The sequence below is a fragment of the Cydia pomonella genome, chromosome 22, assembly GCF_033807575.1.
Source record: "Cydia pomonella isolate Wapato2018A chromosome 22, ilCydPomo1, whole genome shotgun sequence".
Lineage (NCBI taxonomy): Eukaryota > Metazoa > Arthropoda > Insecta > Lepidoptera > Tortricidae > Cydia > Cydia pomonella.
The window spans coordinates 2,651,895-2,674,856 of NC_084724.1; the positions used below are offsets into that span (position 1 = coordinate 2,651,895).

The 22,962-nt window shown below is 37.4% G+C and overlaps 1 protein-coding gene across 1 annotated transcript in view; it reads left to right on the plus strand.

Annotated features, from left to right (window-relative positions):
• LOC133530334 (protein lev-9) overlaps positions 1-22,962 on the plus strand; it is a 218,463-nt gene that overhangs the window by 192,495 nt on the left and 3,006 nt on the right. The window contains exons 12-29 of the mRNA XM_061868243.1: positions 5,549-5,640; positions 5,772-5,884; positions 6,256-7,248; positions 7,553-7,779; positions 8,126-8,239; positions 8,907-9,084; positions 10,462-10,541; positions 11,021-11,203; positions 11,754-11,880; positions 14,643-14,821; positions 16,302-16,446; positions 16,803-16,921; positions 17,361-17,523; positions 17,997-18,157; positions 19,244-19,417; positions 19,818-20,012; positions 20,527-20,697; positions 21,824-21,968. Of these exons, the coding sequence (XP_061724227.1) occupies positions 5,549-5,640; positions 5,772-5,884; positions 6,256-7,248; positions 7,553-7,779; positions 8,126-8,239; positions 8,907-9,084; positions 10,462-10,541; positions 11,021-11,203; positions 11,754-11,880; positions 14,643-14,821; positions 16,302-16,446; positions 16,803-16,921; positions 17,361-17,523; positions 17,997-18,157; positions 19,244-19,417; positions 19,818-20,012; positions 20,527-20,697; positions 21,824-21,968 (3,559 nt within the window). The remainder of the gene's footprint in view (positions 1-5,548; positions 5,641-5,771; positions 5,885-6,255; positions 7,249-7,552; positions 7,780-8,125; positions 8,240-8,906; positions 9,085-10,461; positions 10,542-11,020; positions 11,204-11,753; positions 11,881-14,642; positions 14,822-16,301; positions 16,447-16,802; positions 16,922-17,360; positions 17,524-17,996; positions 18,158-19,243; positions 19,418-19,817; positions 20,013-20,526; positions 20,698-21,823; positions 21,969-22,962) is intronic.

Sequence of the window (22,962 nt, forward strand, 5' to 3'; positions counted from 1 at the left end):
AAAATAAGTATGGGGCTATAAATAGATTACAATTTGAACTTTAAATAATTGTAATACGTACTATTATAGTATTATTTACTAATATAATATTATTTAGATTTCATTTTATGATTGCATAAAATGCAATATTCACTCACAATTTTTTTTTTTACGAGATGCGTACAGATTTAAATATACAAACCATATCTGAATAAAGTTGATATATACCTACTAGGTAATCGTTTCACGAAAGCGGCTTTTACCATGTCCGATCTACCCTACCATACAATAAAACAGATAACAATGGTAATCCTTGCCGATTGGTAATAAGTGCCTATGAATGATAACAAAACGCGTCTTTATGCAAATGTACATACACAGTACCAACAAGTTTAATGAGCGTCTTATGAGGATACCTATAGGTATAAATATACAGGAGTAATGTCAATCAATACACAATCTATAAGACATTGGAAGACTATTTAGTCTGACTGACAGTTTAAAGTGTTTAATGCCATTAATCGACGTATACAAACGGGACGTGCTATGCGTGCTCCGATACCGTGCGCCCCATGCCCCATATGAGGGCCATAGTGAATCTATCGTATGGATCATGACGGATTAGGTAGTAGGCTTTAATCGGACATCGCGGTATCGTCGAGTCTTGGGTCCAATCGATGTGGTCGCCTCCTAAATTTGATCATCAGTTAGTTACCCGCTTTGTTATTATTAGACAGCTTTGATTAACATAATATAATATAATTTTAAAATGAAATATATTATGGAAAGATATACTTGATTTGTGTAATATTGTGGACTCCGTCTAATAATAATTCTCCTTTCCGTGAGTACTTAGAAGCTTAGGTTTACTGTGCAACAAGATATTCATCAAACAGAAAATCGGTATTAACTGTGTTGATTAAAGTTTTAATGTAATTTTATAATGCACATTAATTAATAGTTCAAAATTAAAACACATATTAAATAAATATTTTCTTATAAATGAGATGTCGACATGGTACTATATTTGCCCCACTTTAATAGTGAAGAGGCTATCATTACTCCACAATCATTGTGTCGAGGGCTCCGCTTTCACAGCGTCGAGGTTATATTTGCCCCACTTTAATAGTGAAGAGGCTATCATTACTCCACAACCATTGTGTCGAGGGCTCCGCTTTCACAGCGTCGAAGCTATATTTGCCCCACTTTAATAGTGATGAGGCTATCATTACTCCACAATCATTGTGTCGAGGGCTCCGCTTTAACAGCGTTGAAGCTATATTTGCCCCACTTTAATAGTGATGAGGCTATCATTACTCCACAATCATTGTGTCGAGGGCTCCGCTTTAACAGCGTCGAAGCTATATTTACCCCACTTTAATAGTGATGAGGCTATCATTACTCCACAACCATTGTGTCGAGGGCTCCGCTTTAACAGCGTCGAAGCTATATTTGCCCCACTTTAATAGTGAAGAGGCTATCATTTCTCCACAATCATTGTGTCGAGGGCTCCGCTTTAACAGCGTTGAAGCTATATTTGCCCCACTTTAATAGTGATGAGGCTATCATTACTCCACAACCATTGTGTCGAGGGCTCCGCTTTAACAGCGTCGAAGCTATATTTGCCCCACTTTAATAGTGATGAGGCTATCATTACTCCACAATCACTGTGTCGAGGGCTCCGCTTTAACAGCGTTGAAGCTATATTTGCCCCACTTTAATAGTGATGAGGCTATCATTACTCCACAACCATTGTGTCGAGTGCTCCGCTTTCACAGCGTCGAAGCTATATTTGCCCCACTTTAATAGTGAAGAGGCTATCATTACTCCACAGTAATTGTGTCGAGGGCTCCGCTTTCACAGCGTTGAAGCCATATTTGCCCCACTTTAATAGTGAAGAGGCTATCATTACTCCACAATATTGTGTCGAGGGCTCCGCTTTCACAGCGTCGAGGCTATATGTACCCCACTTTAATAGTGAGGAGGCTATCATTACTCCACAATCATTGTGTCGAGGGCTCTGCTGTCGTAGTGTTGAGGCTAAGTTTGCCCCACGTCATAGTGAGGATGCTATCATTACTCCACAATAATTGTGTCAAGGGGTCCGCTGTCGCAGCTGTCGCAGTGACGAAGATATATGCCGCACTTTAAGTTATATGTACTATACGATTCCACAATAATCGTATCGAGGCCTCCATTTCCGCAGCGTCGAGGCTATATGTGCTTCATTTTAAGTGTCGAGGTTATAATGCTTCGGTCATTTGGTTCTTCGGTTGCTTTGCTCCTTTTGGTCGCTTCGCTCTTCGGTCGCTTCGCACTTCGGTCGCTACGCTCTTCGGTCACTTCGCTCTTCGGTCTACAGTCGGTCATTATACATATCTCAAAATGATATCGTCAAAGATATATAACGTTGCTCTACTATAACAGTGTTGATGCCAATGTAATGATTGAAGACTTTAATAGTATTGGAAGTAGCTTTACGCATGTAAATATAAGGGACTAAAGAGCAAAAATATTTAAGGTTGAGCTAAAGTTTACAGGACTTGTAAAAATAATGAAATATAAAGGAGGTTCTTGTTACGCTGAGGTAATTTAATAGGTGTTAATGCGGCCTAAAATACCTTAAACAAAATGTACGCAATGTCATTGCCCTTACAGACAAAGAAATGCTGTATGTAAACAACATATAGGAAAAAATATATCTGTAAACACTTTAACCCAAATTTATGATTCGTACTCATATCACGCTGTTATATACTCCTAATAACTTCAAACGTCAGCTTTGATATGCTGTCAAGAATATACCATATCAACGAGCCTAATGTAATAAATCCGGTACAATTTACTTACGGATTCTCAGCTCCAAACTTCAGGGGAACATCGCCGCATCAAACAAGAGGTGAACCGCCGTTGATGCACTATCCCGCGACGCGAAATAAGTGCTGTAAATTGTGCAACCATGCAACTAGAGTTATGCTGCCACGTGTTGCAGTCGCTTGCGCTAAGTAGCTAGATTAATAATCGCAATAAAGGGTTGAAATCCTTTAACAATAACATTATTATTGTCTGAAATGTAAATGCTCGGGTTGTCATATTGTCTTGCTGTAAAAGAAAGCTTAAATAGTTTTCATTTTTCGTCGCAATGCACACTGTACAGTTTTATTGTAGGTAACGTTAAAAAATGTTACTCCTTAAAATGAAGTACAAGTTACAAGTCATGCCAGATATTTTGTTCACAAATATATCAGAACTCAACACATAATCTACCTAAGTTCCTTGCCACTTGTTAGCGTAGTAGCCATCATCGTTCAGATACGCATAAGCAGATGAGATTAGCTATTTAGTTATAAATAATATCATATTACTATTTCTTGATCTGTGGTAATAACTAAAATTAGTCCATCTATATTTTCAAAGTGATAAGTTTCAAATACTTAATACCTACAGGATACTCTACTAGTAATTGTCCAGACTTAGTTTTAAAGTACTTACATATAGCCTTGATATTTATGGTAGCTTTACAATGAAGAAAATTCTCCTTTATCTACCTCACTCAAAGGCTATTTACCGAGGAAAGTATTGATTGCTGTATTCAAAATTAACTTTAAAGTGTCGTAACATAAAATTAGATTATATTTTAGGGTCAGTAACGCGCATGTAATATACCTCTGCAGTAGCGGGCATTCATAGGCTACGGTGATTGTTTACCATCAGGCAGGCCGTATGCTTGTTTGTCTCCGTTGTAATTACATCCAGAGAATGGTTGGTAAATTCTAAAGTATACAAAATGGTTTGTTTATATGGTTACAGACAGAAAATGCCCATCTAAAACTTATTTAGAGCCAACTAAAGCTTGAAAACACATTTACACTTAATGGCGTCCTGGCTTGTAAATGACATAAAAATAGTTGTACCTTGTGAATATTAAGATATATACAACTTTATCAATATACTACAGTGAAATCAAAGAAAGTTTTATACTTTTTTAATATTAACGAAATGAAATACCAAGAGCAATTTCACTCCTTAATTTTATTATGCTATACATACATTTTACATTTATACTATGTGGATACATAAATAATTATTTAAATTGGATATAAATTAATAACTTCTAGGTGGTACGTTGTTCTCTTTAGTCAAACTCAATAATATCAGTATGTTCGTAACATACTGATTTGATATCGATATTTTATTTTATTTTCGCATTCAGGATTTGAATTTAAATACAAAGCTCTGAACATCTGCTAGTAAATTATATTTGTTGTCTTGGATTTGGATACGAAGTATAATTAATAATCAAACGAACTTACCTGTGAAGTTTGATTACAATTATGCGAGTATCCAAATCCAAGACAACAAAGACCCGCCCCCCATCCCCAAAAATGAAAATAAAATAGTCTCTGTTAATAACACAAAAATAACTCTGAAATAATGAGTACTGGAGGAGCGATGTCGAAGCAGGAACGCAGCGTAGCGAGTGAGAGGGACAGCGCGAACTTGTTTTTTAAATACTATAATCTCTAAAATGTGTGACTTGGACTGCACGATAACGTGTACTGCTGCTAGTAAATTATATTTGTTGTCTTGGATTTGGATACTCGCATAATTGTAATCAAACTTCACAGGTAAGTTCGTTTGATTATTAATTATGCTACTTTACTCAAAACAAATAAAAAATTGCAAAGAGCAAAATCGTAAACGGAAACATTATTGCAAAATTATGAATAACGTATGTTAAAGCCCCAACCGACTTACGCGCGGTTACAATTTCTTGATAATATTCATATGTAAAAAAAACCGGCCAAGAGCATGTCGGGCCACGCTCAGTGTAGGGTTCCGTAGTTACTCTTCCGTCACAATAAGCTAAACTGGAGCTTAAAGTATAGTAAATTGTTAACCAAGGGATGAAACGCGAGTTAAACAAATAGGCAAATTTGCATAATCAGTACCTAATTAAAGTCTTTTTACTATGAAGGGGAAACTTTTAGCGATAACTCAAAAACAGCTAAAGTGATCATGTCCGCTATAGTTTTCATTTAAAGTCTTTCTTAAGCTCTACTTCCACGATTTTTTTCATATTTTTTGGACCTATAGTTCAAAAGTTAGAGGGGGGGGGGACACATTTTTTTTTTCTTTCGGAGCGATTATATCCGAATATATTCACATAATCAAAAAATGTTTGTTGAAGACCCCTATTAGTTTTGAAAGCCCTTTCCAACGATACCCCACACTGTAGGGTTGAAGCAGAAAAAAAATATCACCCCCACTTTACGTGTAGGGGAGGTACCCTCAAAAAAATTAAATTTTTAGATTTTATTGTACGACTTTGTCGGATTTATTGATTTATATATCCATGCCGAATTTCAGCTTTCTAGCACTAACGACCACGGAGCAAAGCCTCGGACAGACAGACAGACGGACATGGCGAAACTATAAGGGTTCCTAGTTGACTACGGAACCCTAAAAACACCACCATTCGACTTGAGCTAGGCAAAGACTTAGATAAAGTAACTAAATATTTATAGTAATTGTTGTTATTTGCAAGTTACTTTCTATCTTGTTTCAGTGTTCTGCCCTTTTCCGGGCTACATCGAGAATGGGAAGGTTTTGCTTGTCGGCAATATGGGGCTCTACGATTACAGACCTTATGTAAAAAAGGTAAAAATCTATAGCAAATAACATTACATTTTCCTTTTCAAAGTTTGTAATTATTCAGTGCCTACTAAGGTAATCATATTGTCAACAATGACAATTGCAATAAAATTATATTATCGTATCCTTATACTTAGGTGGTGAACAACAAACAGATAATGTACGAGTGTGACAAGGGCTATGTACTTTCCGAGGGACCTCCTGGAGCTACGTGCGTTGGAGGTCATTGGAGTCCTAGGGAACTACCCAAGTAAGTAGAAAATTATGTAAAAAGGGGTGATAGAAAGCAAAATAGATAGAGGAAAACGCAGACGCAGTAAAATAAGTGAAAGAACATGTTGGAGTGTAAAAAAATCAACGAGTTGGCGTAAGTTGGAGAAAGCTGGTAGATTTACGGTAATTTTACGGTGGGCTTCAACGCCTAAACCGATATTTGGTATGAAAATATGAGGCAAATTCTCTGAAAAACTACTAACAAAAGACAGTAGTGGGCCCTAAGTATTTAGCTCGTCAAAGTATAATGATATAAGAATTTAATATATGTATAAAGCTTTAGTATGTTTCTCTTGAAATGTGACGTGGTATTTTTTATTGTTTTAAATTGTCATATATTTTTTACAGGTGTACTCTATTTCAGCATCCCCGTATAAGATGGAATCGCAGACGAAGGTCCATCCCGGAAGCGGAAATACGTCATAGGCGATCCGCCTTCCTCCGACATTACTACAACAACATCCGCCGCCAAACTGAAGCTCCTGACCCATACGTCGATGAACTATACAGTAAATACAACCATGATGACCCAAAACCAACTTTAAGGCACGCCAATTTCAAAATCTTGAAGAAATTTGATATTGAATCCGACGGAGATGAAATGGAAACAGAAACTGAACATGAAGATGGAGAGAATTTCCCAACAGCCGTATACACAGTTTACAATGTACATGGTGAACCTATAGGGCATAGAATGTATTCTTATCAACCTGTATATGAGCCTGAAGATGATGAAGTTGTACAAAAAGAAGACAGATCAGAATATGAGGACTCCTCGGAGCTTGATGATGATTTATCCCATGTTACGGTGTTGAAAGGTGGCATGTTCCCTGATCACCAAAGTGACGGACATGCAAAGAAGATTAACATATTGAAACATCAATATTTTGAACGATACGTAGATAAACGTAGGAAGAGATTTTTAACGCCTAAAACAAGCGAAGAAAACAGAAAAGTTATGGATGTTGAATTGCAAGGTGCTGAAAGTAATATAGTTGAATTAACAACGAAAAGTATAGATAGTTCAACGCATGCTAGAATCAAACGAGATGTAAATACAGAGGAAGGTGATACAGATGTCTGGACTGTCAATCCAGTTTATACAGATATAGATAATATTAATGAAATCAGTAGCCATCTTCTTAGGGTCCTGCCACTTGAAATCGAAGAAATTAAACCTCAAAATGAGACAAGTAGCGATAGCAAGGAAATGGCGGTCATACCTCTACAATATAACAATACAAATTCAACGGAAGTAGACAACATCTTGGACAAGCGGGACAAGAGAACTAGTAGAAAAACTGATCGATTAAATCAGACAACTGCTGCCATTCCTAAAACGTAAGGTATTTTAATTAATATAGAAACAAATGTCTTAATGTCTCTATGGAAACGTTTAGAAGACGAATGGCCTTATTCATAATATAACAAATAGTAGGTCTCTGTCTGTCATTTTGACATTTGTATATGTTAGAAGGAGACACAATTTAACTGAGGTTTGCTTAGTTTCAAAGACAACCAAAACTCAGTTTTAATCACTTACAAACCTAAACAATCTTGTGCTAGAAAAAAATAGCACGCTCACGAAAATTAACTTAAGTTAAAATACTTAGGTAAGTAAGTAAAGATTCATACGTTTTTACAGAGGACGTGACGGTAAAAGTGGGAGACTGAGACAGCAACATTCTAACAGTGAAGAGGGAGTAGAACAGACAGATTCCAAAGAAACCGACGGAGCAAAATCAGAAGGAAACGGTGAAAAGGGAAAAAAAGGACGACCGAAGAGTCCGTGTGAACCTATTGAAAGTGAACCTTATGTGAATATTGAAATTGTCAAATTAGGACGGGATCCTAATAACACTTTCAGCTCAGGTATGTATTACATTGCAATAGTAGGGGTTTTCATCAGTCATCAACATAACTAAGTATTAACTTCTAGTATTTTTTGACGAAACTTTCCTTAAACGATTGAGGTAAATGGAAATTACACGACAAACCTATGAAAAAACGATTTTTTTAACCATTACAAAAATACTTTTAAAGCAAAACTTCCTAGACTCAAAATGTACCAATTCAACCCGCTTCGTAGATATATTATGAGGTACTTTCAGAGCATGAAAAATTAAAAAAATACAAGTTATGTGTAAAGAAAAGACGATTTATGTATACAAAATGATTTACGATATTGATGAAAATGTTATTAATTTCATTATTTCAGGAACAATTGTGAGAGTAGCCTGTGGCAAAGGCTACGGACTGAACTTGGATCTCAACACGACAGCCAAATGCGTTAGAGGGAGATGGAAGCCAGACAAGCCGAAATGCGAAATCCGTGAGTCGTGTCTATAATTTTTATACGGAATGATAGCCCCCATTAGTTTTAAGGAATGATTTCCCCCAACTTTTCTGTAATGCGCATGAACTTGCTTCCCAGCAATAAAGTTCTTAGTACAAGGTTGTCACAAGGAGGTATCCTTGGGTCCCGATTTCTTTTGCTAACTTTGGAAGTAAAACTTATCTATCTTATAAACTCCATAATTCATGACCGAAAAAAAATTCTAAGTTCTAAGTAAGTAAGTTATCATTTATTGTACCATAAAGAAAAACAAATTTATTAACATATTTACAATGTAAATAAAAGTAGCAACAGCGGCCTTATCCTGTAGTAATGTCATTGATTTATGAAAGTGCCCATGAAGCCTGCTTGCAGAATAGATGTTTATCGTTTTTGAATTTTTGAAACTAAAAATGATGCCTAACTGAACAAGAAACACACATTTTATCGACATTGTATCTGATATTTCGTGACTTTCGCCATAAGCTAGCAAAACATCGCGGCCTATGGCTTCTCTTTGAAATATCATTCTTAATTTTGGTATTTTAATCCAAGAAACGCATTTGGATCAAGTAGACGCACGAATTGCATAGGCTTATCACTGCATTTATTATCTTCTTAGTTTCATTGTCTGTGTTAGTTACTGTTTGCTTAATTTCAACAGTTCCCTGTCACGTGCCTTCGACGGAGTACGGCATATACACCATGTCACCGGACGCCAGCCACACGAACGTGGGTCCGATACTGGGGACCCCTGGTACGGGTCATGCTGAGGAGAGAGAACTGAACGAGACAGATCCTGTCCCTAATGGACAGGTTGTGCATTTCTCCTGCGAATATGGGTAAGTGTAAAGACAAAATTGGTCAGTTTCCAAGTGTTCCCACTGAAAATAAGGTAAAACAGGGAAATTGTTTGTTCATGTGTTTATTCTCAGAAATTTTCGAATAATCCTACTCAGAATCATGAGCACTATTTATTTTACTGAAAGAAAAGAATTGTCCCAAGTTTTCAGAACTCACTAATGATACTTTTCTATACGGCACTTGTATAGAGAATTCATGCGATGTGATCTCAAAAGAAGTATCTAACTGTATCCACCTTCTTGCAAATCAATAAAAAGCGCAAAAAGGACCATGGGCAATTTTATATGGATCCTGGCCCAAAAACCAATAGAGATGAGAGTCAGGTCATAGATATTTCTATGTACTTCATTTCCTTGTATGAGCAGTTGGGCAACGCGAAATTCCATTGCAGAACTGACATATTGGTATTTTTGTCAAAATGTCGTAATCTTGGTTTGACCAATTGAAGGAACCAGTATGTGCACACTTCTCAATTAAAACTTGATTATTTCAGTCCATACAGGGTGTTTGTTTACTCACTTGCAATAATTTACGGGGTGAATATATAGGTCGTACTGAGCAACTGTTACTATGGGACCAACCCCGAAATCGCGAAAAAATATTTTACTCTTCCATAGAAAATGTCAAGGTCAGAGAGCCAAAATATATGAAACAGCCAATTTTTCCCCGATATCGGTGTTTATCCCATAGTAAAAGTTGCTCAGTATGACCTACCTATATATTCACCCCGTAAATTATCGCAGGCAAAATAAATGGCAGATAAAATGTCTATAATTCTCAACTCTGTTGGTTTTTGGACCATTTTAACGCAGTGTCCTTTATCTCAACAAATGCTATTTGTCCGGGTGAACTTATTTTTACCTCTTACTGTGATTGTCGCTATCTATCTATGGTTATGTATGTATGTATATACTTTATTGTACATAGAAATAAAAACTCTAAAAACACAGTTACAGAGTAAATTAAATACAACAAAGGCGAACTTATCCCTGTATGGGATCTCTTCCAGTTAACCTTTGAGGAAATGAGTAAAACAGAAGTAACGGTGAATGAATGACAAACACAAACAAAAGTGTACAATCACTGAAATTAATGAAATGTACGTTTTGAATACACATTGATACAAATATATATAGATAGAAAAATAACCATAAAATAATGCATACATAATATATACCTATATAAATAAAAATAAACAAATATTCAATATATAATATAAATAGATATGAATTCGAACCAGAAAAGTAAAGGAAATAAAAAAAGTAGATGTACTCAATGGAACTAAGAAGTCGTAACCAAAGTATCGGAAAGCCACAATTTTTTAAGCACTATACTCTATACCACTTATATTACAGATACAATGTCCAAGGGCCCACAAACCTCCGCTGCTGGTTGGGAGAATGGGCTGTTACCAGTATGCCTGAATGTGTTCCAGGTATATTAAACACTTCTTATTTTTTACTTCTTTGATGTTGACGTTATATTTAGTATAAAAACGAATACAGCTATTATCCAGGCTTACCTCTTTTGACTTAGAATTTTCTGACGTATAATCCAATCACAAATGAATATTAGGTTAGCACCATTCAGCAAGAACACAAGATCGATGGCTTTTTCGCTGAACAAACATGAGGGTAAAATCGGTCCTCAATCTAATTAATATTGCCCGTACTGAAACCCTGAATTTTCTGACATATAATCCAATCACAAATGAATATTAGGTTAGCACCATTCAGCAAGAACACAAGATCGATGGGTTTTTCGCTGAACAAACATGGGGGTAAAATCGGTCCTCAGTCCTTTTCATTCTCAATCTAATTAATTTGGCCCGTACTGAAACCCTGAATAAATCATCACTATCTATAACTGTCCCAGTTTTTTACACGGTTAACATAGTAATGTTTCTTTCCACAGCACCATGCGAACTACCCCAACTAAACGGGGCCACATACGAGGCAGGCTACCGAGCAGGCTTAACCGTAGCTCACGCCTCTTCTGTCAACATAGCCTGCGAAGCTGGCAGATCGCCGCCGGCCACGCTCAACTGTCATTTAGGACGGTTGCAGCCGACTGTGCATGATTTCTGCAGGCCTCTAGGTGATTTGAACATCATAATGATTATCATCGTTATAAAGGATGAGTTACTTAATCCAATGAACCAAAAAAGATTCTGATCAAAATTAATAGTTTAAAGACACGTACATTATAAGGAATTACTAATAATCTGTTATCCTTTTGACGAAAATTGTACACTTGCACAATTTTCAAAACTCCAGCATGAAATCAAAAATGCAGATTTTTAAAAATCAAATTTCATATTTAATACATACCTCAAGAAAAGAAAACAATGCCGGCAACAGATTTAAACTATAGGCAGACAAAAGATGGTCTTATCGCTAAAGAGCTATTTCTTCGAGTATAACTACTAAAAACGAAAAACGATTATAACTACTATTATAAACCCACGATACTTCGGTACAGATGTAAATGCCATCTTCTGTTTAAAACTGTGTATAACACCTTAAATCGAAAAAATAGTAGGATGCATAAGAAATACTTAAGGACTCACTTATCCAATATAACAGGTACAATAAAGCATACCTTACATAAAATAAATCGCAAATTTGATAAACATGTAAATTTTTAGCCAACTTATCAAGACCACGTCCAACGTCAGGATTCCAGAGCGGATCAGACATAGTCAGAGAAGACGTGTCCGACCTCGAACCAGACTTGGAAGGGAAAGCGGTTGCAGAATGTGGTCCACCGGCTAGGTAACCAATTTTCCAAGAACTTGAAGATTATGGCTGTAATAACGCAGAGTGGAACGACGCCATACTTGTGGTTGGACATGAGAATTTTCGACGATACCTTTTTACTAACATTCTATGAAATTTAGTAAAACTCTTGGGAATCTCTTCACCTTAAAAAGTTATCATCGAATAACAGAAAATACTCAAGTCCAACCACAAGTATGGCATCCACAGTGTGACGGTAGAAAAGAAGGAATTACAACCAGGAATCATCAATGTGTAAGAGTAATTCTTCCTTGTCCACGAAAAATATATGACATTATAGGTCCATGATAGTCGCATTCAAGTTTTGTCTCCATCTGGCCGAATAAGTGCAAGAGAGACCTATATATTTGCAGCAATAGACTCGACTGTCTTGTAACTTAAATTAAGATCCCATTATTGTATAATGCGACTAAGTCTTCTGAAGTTACGAAAAGCCAATCAGGAAACTGGTTGGGAGATTTGGGTTCCCTTTCTTTAGTTCTCGTTATTATTATTATTGGTCTTTTACTTGAGCCTTTCTGACGAAACTCATAAAAGTAATTCGTATATTTGTATCTTCTGATGTTGTAACTTTAAAGACTTTGTCACAAAAATACGTTATTTAATTATTTTCAATGCGCTTTCATTGTAGCTTATGTGTTTCTTTTTTTACATTTACACACATTTCATACAGTTGACATTTTCATACAGTTGACAGTTGAGAATTTGGTTTATGATTTGTACCGAGGCTTTAATCGCGTCGATTTTTGGTGTTTTGTTTGTCAATTGTTTATTTTGCTGATGTGTTGTGTGATATATAGAAATGTTTCAGAATACGTTGTTTTCGATTTTACCTTAAAAATCGTATATTATAAAATATTTTCATGTTAATTCATGTTAAGTAACGTTTTAGTAAATCTTTTAAATTAAATATTATGTAACAATTTGATAGTCGCGCACATTTTTTGTTAAAACTTTGATTAAATTGACTCTTTGATCGTTCAAAGGAATAATCTCTCTATCTCTAATCAATGAGTGGTAATCAGCTTACTTTGATTACCTATACAAAATATTTTCTGTGATTGTTTATTTATTACATACTTACTTTGGAAATACTTGAAGTATAAAACTTATAAAGTCCGACGGTAACAATTTTGCGAAATAAAAATGTATTTCAAATTATTGCCTTGAAATAATCGTTATCTCTGGACTAAATTTGAATGGTATTCAAATAATTTAATCTAAAAACACATTAATAAAAACATCGAATGCAACGTATTCTTATCCAAAACGGCGTCGCAGAAAAAGATAGTATTTTTGCAAAGTCTGCATTTCTTATTTGCTGGCTGGGAAGACTGAAGAGAGCTCAGGCGTTCAGGGATTCCAAGCCCTGGTGAGAGCCTTCTAGGTTCGGACTTTTCTTCTTTATCATCATGACTCATTACTGATAGATCATCATCTACCATTTCAGGTGGTTTGGTTTCCTTGAGACTGGTTATGTCTGCTTCATATGGTTCAAAATTATCAAAATTACTTTTTGCTTAAAATTATTTTTAAACCTCTATCTATTTAAAGAAAGAGCTAATTTTATTCTTGTTTTATCACAAATCGACCTCCAAGATGTCTGGTTAGTGTGAGTAAGTAGAAAAGAAATATGATTGATTGTATAATGAACTTCTTTGTTTTGATGTTTTAACGCTATTTAGGGAGGATTCTCTTCGCGTTGTTTTACTTGGTTAGTACAACATGCAACCAAATCTGCAAATGACCAAAAAAGCATTTTCTGTTTTAAGTCCTAAATTGGAAATGGTTTCAAGAATTCATACAAATGTTCAGATAAAAATGGTGTAGATGATCCAGTTAAAAGGAAACAAACCAATTCAGATAGCGACATCAATAGTTTTTTCAATGATTCCAACTCAATTTTGAATTTCTATGGTTTATAACGACCACGACTGTCAATGTGAAATCCTCAGAAAGCAGGGCTTAGTAAAATATTTCTTCACCGCAAGATACTTGTACTGATCTTATTGATCAGGATATTTTATTGTTTAAGAGTTGGGAGGGTTTATACAGAGTTTTACTCAACAATTTGCGTTGGCTAAGTTACATTAATTTTGTTCTTCTAACTTACTCTGATATCTCTCCCACCTCGATACGTTCTTTTCCCCTTAAACTTAATTTTTCGTGGAAGTTGGAGCTTTGCTAGATTATTTTACATTACTTTCGAAAATGTGATGTATTGTAATTCCACAATAAATAATAATGTATTAATACAAAGTTGCAAACTTTTCAAATAATCAAGTTTAAGGGCACTTGCCATGAATTCTTCTAGGTGATGTAAGGTTCTGTACAAGAAAGCTGTTTGAATGGCCGCGGTCCGCTTCTTATGTCTTGGCCGTGCTTTGTTTAGTTGCTCTTTTGTCAATTGATGTTAGTTGCATGCGGCATTTTTACCTACACATTTCCGATTTTAGGAAGACTTGGAAAGTTAATCAAAACTTTTTCTTCTTAAACTCTAAAGGCGTGTTCAAGAGATTGCAAATCGATTCCATATGATATACAAAATGGCTGCAATTTGAAATCTCTGCTCTTCATTGTTTAAGAAAGACACACTTAAATGATCTCAAATGAGATACTTCTCTGTCTTCTACATCTATTCTAAGAATTTCCGCCTTCTTCTGTTCCTGGTCCACTTTTACCAGAGGACAGTCTTAAGTCAAAAACTTTGCCCGATATAAAACCAATTTTCTCTAAAGGGTCCAAGGGACTCTGATATACCGCGATGGAGCTGAAGTGAACGGGACTCAGATCACGGAGGGCTATCCTCACGGAACGGAGATCACCTTCAAATGCATAGCGTCCATCATGGGGGAGAAGACCACGTGGAAATTGATCTGTGAACACGGACATTGGGTTGGGAAAAGCTTTAATTGTGGTAAGTTAATTATTAGACGTTACTGGAAAGTACATACATAAAATTTTAAGGTATTCAAGTTCATTTTAAGAAGATTACTAACGAATAGTTCTGTATATTTTTTTTGCCCAAGAATTGAGTGAAAAAACCAAGATAAAGTGGCATGCTAAATTATTAATAACTCAGCATTTTTCGATTTGATTGCTAAAATAATAGGATTTATAAATAACTACTTTTTATTACTCTTTTACAATACAGACTTAATATTGGAGTCAAATAAATGTAAATCTCAATATTAACCGTGGAGACTATACGTCTCTGTCATATTGTATAATATACTTGACTTGGTACATACTAGTTATGTACAGACTGTAGCATTAGTTTATGAGACTGCTAGTTTAACAGTCCAGACGCGGTTTATTTATTTAGTATAAATTTTATTTTGACACTTGGAGAGACTTTACACCTCCAAATTTTATTAGTATTAGTACTCTGACATTGGGGACCTTTTACATCTCCAGATTTAATGTGTTTTTAACCATAGAGACTATACATCTCTATTGTATTGTAGTAATTATTTATTTTAAGATTATTATAATGTAATGTTTACCCAGGTATTGGCTGTTGTATTTATAAAATGTTGTTATGTATTTTTCATGTCACTATATAATGTTACTATAAATGTTGTATTGACTTGTAAAAGAGCCCTTGAGGCCTACTTGCAGAATAAATTTTTGCATTTTGAATTTTGAAACTATAGTCTGTCAAAGGGCTATCTCATTTCAAACATAGACAGAGGGAGTCATACTATCTTTGTCTTACACTAGTACTAGCATCCAAAAGAAAAGGATGAGTATAGTTTTTATTGTTCTTATTTACTGACAAATTGGTTTGACCAACTATACATACCTAGCAACTGTTAACCTTTCCATTGCTTAATATTTGTACTTATTAGCGTCAGTTGCACCATATCGTCTGCCATCGTAAAAACGTTCACTTAAATCGTTATCCAGTCTGTCAATTGTACGAGGTGCAAACAGCAACTAATCAACTAACTAACTAATGTCGCTCAACGAACCAAAGTGGGTCTTGGTCTCCGAAACAAGAGCAGGCCACTTTTCCCAATCCTGCGCCGCTTCCTGCTAATTGTAGGCTTGGAGCTGCCGCAGGTCCGCTTCAACGCTGTCTCCTTAGCGATATCTGGATGGACCCACCGGGCGGCCACCAGTCAGTCTTCCCAAGTATGCCCTCTTGGCAGCCCGATACTCTTCCATTCTAAGTAGGTGGCCGAACCAGCGAAATCTGTGGGATTTGGTTTTGCCGATGATATTAGGTTCACCCACTAACTCCTCGATTGCGGCATTCTTCCTTATCCTCCACGTATCATCATCACTCTTGATAGGTCCCAGGATCTTTCGAAAGATCTTCCTTTCCGCTACCAGGACCTTTCCTCTTTTTGTTTTAGTGTCCAGGTACATAATCAAGAATTATTTATTTGCAGAAGAGATCGAAGCTCAAAACGAGGAGCTTCTGAACAACAACAGCTGTACTTATCATAATGAGGAGCCACATGTGGTGTCCTTCTTCAATGACCTAGAAATTACAGAAACAGTTGACTTCCCTGCCGGATCTGTTATAGTCTCAAGGTACATTATAAACGATCAACTATATTATAATCATCGTTTACCCTTCATCCCTGTTCTATCTCTGACTAGTTAAGATGTAATATTATTTTATGTATGCTAATATATTATAATTACCCTCATGTCGATGTTTTCTGTGCCAACAACATTATCGAGTAATGAAAGATGTGGTTACCTACACTACTAATCTGCCAAATATTTTTTTCAAAGAACAACACCGTTTTCTGATAGTATGCTGCTCACATCAGCATGTTATAAGTCTATCTGGACAATTCTCATTCAAATCTCTTTCCTAAAAGCAGTTCAACATCAGTTTTGTTGTTTTTCATTTAGTTTATGAAATATATTTTTTATTTCAGATGTAGTGACATAGGCAAGTATGCCATGACAGGATCTCAGACAAGAAAATGCCTGGGCAGTACTTGGGATGGCACCAAACCTACTTGCTTCGGGCTAAACCAAGAAAACGACTATGCCAGTAAGTTTCATCTCGTTTAATAAACTACAAAACTGCCCCTTAAATTGTCTTTTAGTATATGCACTACTCCTTTCTGCTGCAGGGTCTAATCGACTGCCAAAATTCACTTAATTAACGTTCATAATCCGACTGTTTAGTTCAGCTAGTAAAAAACTTAAATACATTCTTAAAATTATAATTGTATTGTATACATTTTTTTTTTCTTTTGGACACCACAACTACATTTGTATTTTGTACCAGCTTTTACTGTAACCTGTAAGCCTAACTGCCTAAATTTAGGTAATATTTTAAAGCCATTCGGGTTACATTCAGGCTTCGCAAAAATGGCACAATACTCGCCTATAGTAGCACCCATCTCTTAGTCTTACCCCCTAACCTACCTTTAGACCACTAACCATTGCCAAACAAATGTTGTGCCTGTATGTGTTCCTCATTTCAGTGGAGAAGCCCCCAACGATCCTGTTCCGCTACTCTGGCGGCCCCATCGCGCAGACCAACGACGGAAAACTGCTGGTCTACCCTGGGGTGTCACTCCATATGGAGTGTCTTTGGATGAGGAGATTCGGGAACCCGAAGTGGAACATCACTCTTAATAATCCTGAGTAAGTGTTCACAAGACTCCTTGAAACTCGTAGCTTGGATCCCTAGAGAGGGTAGGTGATGTAAGGCGACTGCTCCTGATACCGCTTTAGTGATATTTAGTTAAGTAGATATCATCATCATCATTTTGCCAACTACAACTAGAAGGATTTGATCAGCCATGCAAGTTGCAAAGCCTAAAGTAACAAGTCCTACTCCCAATAAGTTTATTCCTTAGGGTTAAATCTTGGCTCTGTGTCAAACAGACCAGACAGACTCTGACTTCCCAAACTGAAACCTTAACCTTTATATTCTTTGCAACAAGATTGCTATTCTTTTAACTATCCATGTATAAACTTTGAAGTTCGGCCTGGCCAGCAACATTAGGGCTCATGCTAGACAACGTCCATAATGTGTTTATTTGGGGTCGCCGTCATCGAAAACGATGAGGAGGACTATATGTATAAACTTGTAACAAAGATGCTTTCCTTTTCAGATCCGAGCGCAAGTACACAGAAGGATGGACAACAGACCCTGGGCGAGACAGCCAGCTGGAGTACCGGCTGAGCATCATCAGCGCGGAGAAGGAGGATTCAGGAGTGTACCGGTGTGAGACGCCAGCTAGGCAGATGCACCAAGTGGAGATTATTGTTGAAGGTTGGCAATCTTGAAATACCACATTTTAAATGGAAAAGCTAACTGTCAAAATGACATTACTCTTAGCCGGTAGCGGCTCGCCTTAAAGAGCGCTTGTGCAGTGCACTCCTATAAATAATCATAATGAAATTATAGTACCTAATCAATGTAATAAATACTACTTATTCGTAATTAATATTTCTATCGTAAACAAGTCCATAATAGTTAAATAAGTTATTATTATTCATTAGCATATGACTATACTCGCCTACTGCTATAATTTCATACGTAACGCTAGAAGCGGAGCGCTTTGGATTGCATTCCTATGAAAAAAGACTTAGTACATTGAATCGATAGGAAATTCCATAAGAGCGAAAGAGAAGTTTCGCCACAATTCCGCACGTGAAACAGAAGATGTTCTATGTAGAAATACGTTAAATTGTAGCGGTGCGCCTAGTTGTTTAACCTTGATGCGCCCTCTCGACGAATACGCGCGCACTAGGCGCGCCATGTTGTCATTTATTTGCAAACATAACTTTTACCTTAGTATTTTTTTTAATACGCGCGGGAATGCAATTTTTGACTGTTTTCATTCTAAATAATTAAACAATAATTCAAGAAGTGAGTGCACATAATTTGTCTTTATAAGGAAGAATATAACGTGACATTCATAAAAGAATGTGAAAATTTTTGCAAAATTGACTCAAGTTAGATACAAAAGGACGACCTTCAACTTTCGTAAAAATGTTTGGACCGAAACTGGTGTGTTAACAATTTAGCTTTTCCATTAAATAAAAAAAAAACATTCATATACTCATTCAAGATATTCGTAAAGCATTATATTCCAGTTTACATAGGTACTTACCCAAAATCTATAAGAGAGTTCAATGACCGGGTGGACGAAAACCGATATTTATATGGGTATTTTGCGACGGTTAATAGATTGTGTAGTTTTAGTTTTTCTTTAATGTAAGTGAATACCCGTAATTTTTAGTCACCAGCCGCCGCTGCTCTTAGCTTAGTCGGTCTCTAACATGTAGAAACAATAACGGTACTGATCTTTATCCTAGACCCAGACCCCACTTTTAACGCTGACTTTTTTCCCAGACGTCCACTGCCCGCCTTTACCCATCCGTCGCGGTCTCGTCGCCAGCGGACAAGGCACACGTCTCGGCACTGAGATCCGCTTCCACTGTGCTAACGGTAACGCCTTACTGGGCGCTTCGAGTCTCGTGTGCCGAGCTTCGGGCAACTGGAGCGCTCCGCTGCCAGTCTGCGAAAGTAAGATGCCAGTGTGGAAAGACTCATTCAATTTAAGATCAATAGTCGATTTTCTACTCGAGAGTTTATTTGTAAGAGTACTTCCACCGAAATTGCTTGAACATATTTTAAAGTTATGGTTTAAAATACACCGGCGGATTCAATAAAACGCTCTAGATAGTTCATCTACTCACCTTTGCGCTGTAGTAAAAGCCACTTTTTCCGCCAGCAGCGTGTGTTTCAGATATCTAAATAAATTAATGCTGTACTAAGCAGAGAAGTCTGGTAATTAATCCACACTGTTGGGAATATTCACTGTCTCATGACTTTTTCTTTATTCCTTAAATTATATCACAATCATACTTAGTACAAACGGCTAATTATTGTCAAAAAGCAACTTATAAGCCATCAATATTTCCAGGTGTCGAATGCGGTGAAGTAGTCCACGACACGGCCCTACAAGAAGGCGAGCGGCGGCCGCGCGTCGCCGTGGTGTCCCGCGGCGTCGGGGGCCGCGCGGCCTTCTCGTGCCCCGCCGGCTGGGCGCTCAGCGGGGCCTCGGAGACCGTCTGCCTGCCTGCGGCTGATTGGGCCAGGCCTTTCCCAGTCTGTAGAGGTACTGTTATTATCTGGATGGGACTATCTTCCAGCCATTTGTGACCTCACAAGGAGACGAGCGCGTCCACAAAGCTGTTGGCTGGAGAGAAGTTTGAGGCCGCGCCGCCTTCTCTTGTCACGCCGGTTAGGCCCTCAGTGGGACCTCAGAGACAGTCTGTCTGCCTACTGCTGATTGGGCCATTCCCGGTCTGTAGAGGTATACTTATTTGGAGAATGGGATTCTCTTACAGGATCTTACTTCCTAATTATTCTTAGAGGTAATGGAATGGCCTGACCTTTTCCTATTTGTAGAGGTACTGTACTGTCACTTATCATGTACCTACAACTCCCTATCAGCATAATTGTGGTAAACTGGAAACTGACTTGTGAAACACCAACATTTGACAAGCAGAGTCACCACATTATATATGCCAACTACAAAACACTAATGCTTCATAGATTTCGTAACTCTTATATCTCTTATCCTTTCAATAACTGTGGGGCTAAACATGATTATTGTTTCAATATTCCAGAGGTATCCTGCCCATCTTTACCCCCACCAGCGTCAGGCTACGTCCTCGGCCGCGCCCCCTACCGGGCAGGCGACGTATTACAATTCCATTGCAACCCTGAGCACACGCTGCATGGGAGACCGATACTCGTCTGCCAGGATAGTGGAAGATGGAGTGATAAACCACCAACATGTGAGTTAACTTGTTTAGGGGTATAATAAGCTAGTTGACAATTTTTTAATATGGTATAAGCCAGTGGTGGGCAAACTACGGCCCGCGGGCCATCTTCGACCCGAGAAAGGATTTGATCAGGCCCGCCAAAGGTCCTTCGAAATAATTATTAGGTATATGGCCCGTGAATTAATTAAAAAATTGCTACAATTCTGGCCCTCTTCTGAAATTTCTTAAAGTTTCTGGCCTCCCCATGAAGAAAGTTTGCCCACCACTGAAATAAAACTTGGAAGCCGCGTTTAAGAACATTACCGTTCAAATTTTCGGGATAATTCGCACACATACACAATTACACCTACATTTAAATAAGACAATACGTTTACAGAGCCTGTAATCAAAACTGGTAAACGAATATGTTTTTCTTTTTCAGATTAGAAATTTTCTAACCTCAAAAGTAATGACTTTTTTCCTCCAAAATTAAATCGGAGTAACTATGTACTGAATTATAGTGTCGTTTACATATTTGTGTACCGCAATATTAGATAATTATCATAGAAACCCTAGCATTTCGAAAGAAAAAGTTAATTAGGTACCACTACATTTGAGGTCATAAAAATTCTAATATAAAAAACTTTATTTATTTATTTAGAACACAAACAGTCACATATACAAATGAATTTGAAGTACAATGTAGAGTACTTAACATACTTAAGAATCATAGACCTGGAGGTTCATTATTAAGTACATAATGTTAACATACATACTAACAGCATAAAGAAAATGAAATCATGAAATCATGAGCCATACTTAAATTCTATTTACTAGTCTTCAGAGGAGAAAAAAAAAATACAATAATTAGTAATACAGTAAGCAGGTTTGACATTACTGTCTGTTTCATTAATTATCGGATATGTTGTATTTTTTTTTTACTAATATCTGGTAGGTATTAGGACAACCGGAAAGTTACATTTATACATTGTGTACATTGTATTATATTTAATTATATGAAATAGGTACTTGAACTAAAACAATTTACGTTTAAGTATCATACTCCGTTTTACAGTTTTCTTTTTTGCTTTTTCATCGACTGTTCATACGTTTTCTTAAAAAGACATACTAAAAACAATAATTAATATTCTTATTCCAGGTGCCCAAGCCTGCACGTACCCCGGCACCACAATATCGGGTCGAATGTCGTCCGTCAAGTTCTACTACAAAATCGGAGAAACAGTCAGCTTCACCTGCGAACCGGGATACAGGCTAAAAGGCGCACCTATGTTGAGGTGCCTCAAGTAAGTTACTAGAACATTCCCAGATGATTCCTGTATGTATCCTAGCACTACGATATCAACGGTTAGCACCACCGAAGAATAGCTGCCAAACCTATGGATCCTGGAGACAGTCAGCTTCACCTGCGAACCGGGATACAGGCTAAAAGGCGCACCTATGTTGAGGTGCCTCAAGTAAGTTACTAGAACATTCCCAGATGATTCCTGTATGTATCCTAGCACTACGATATCAACGGTAAGCACCACCGAAGAATAGCTGCCAGACGCCTGGATCCTGGAGACAGTCAGCTTCACCTGCGAACCGGGATACAGGCTAAAAGGCGCACCTATGTTGAGGTGCCTCAAGTAAGTTACTAGAACATTCCCAGATGATTCCTGTATGTATCCTAGCACTACGATATCAACGGTTAACACCACCGAAGAATAGCTGCCAGACGCCTGGATCCTGGAGACAGTCAGCTTCACCTGCGAACCGGGATACAGGCTAAAAGGCGCACCTATGTTGAGGTGCCTCAAGTAAGTTACTAGAACATTCCCAGATGATTCCTGTATGTATCCTAGCACTACGATATCAACGGTTAGCACCACCGAAGAATAGCTGCCAGACGCCTGGATCCTGGAGACACTCAGCTTCACCTGCGGACCGGGATACAGGCTAAAAGGCGCACCTATGTTGAGGTGCCTCAAGTAAGTTACTAGAACATTCCCAGATGATTCCTGTATGTATCCTAGCACTACGATATCAACGGTTAGCACCACCGAAGAATAGCTGCCAGACGCCTGGATCCTGGAGACAGTCAGCTTCACCTGCGAACCGGGATACAGGCTAAAAGGCGCACCTATGTTGAGGTGCCTCAAGTAAGTTACTAGAACATTCCCAGATGATTCCTGTATGTATCCTAGCACTACGATATCAACGGTTAACACCACCGAAGAATAGCTGCCAGACGCCTGGATCCTGGAGACAGTCAGCTTCACCTGCGAACCGGGATACAGG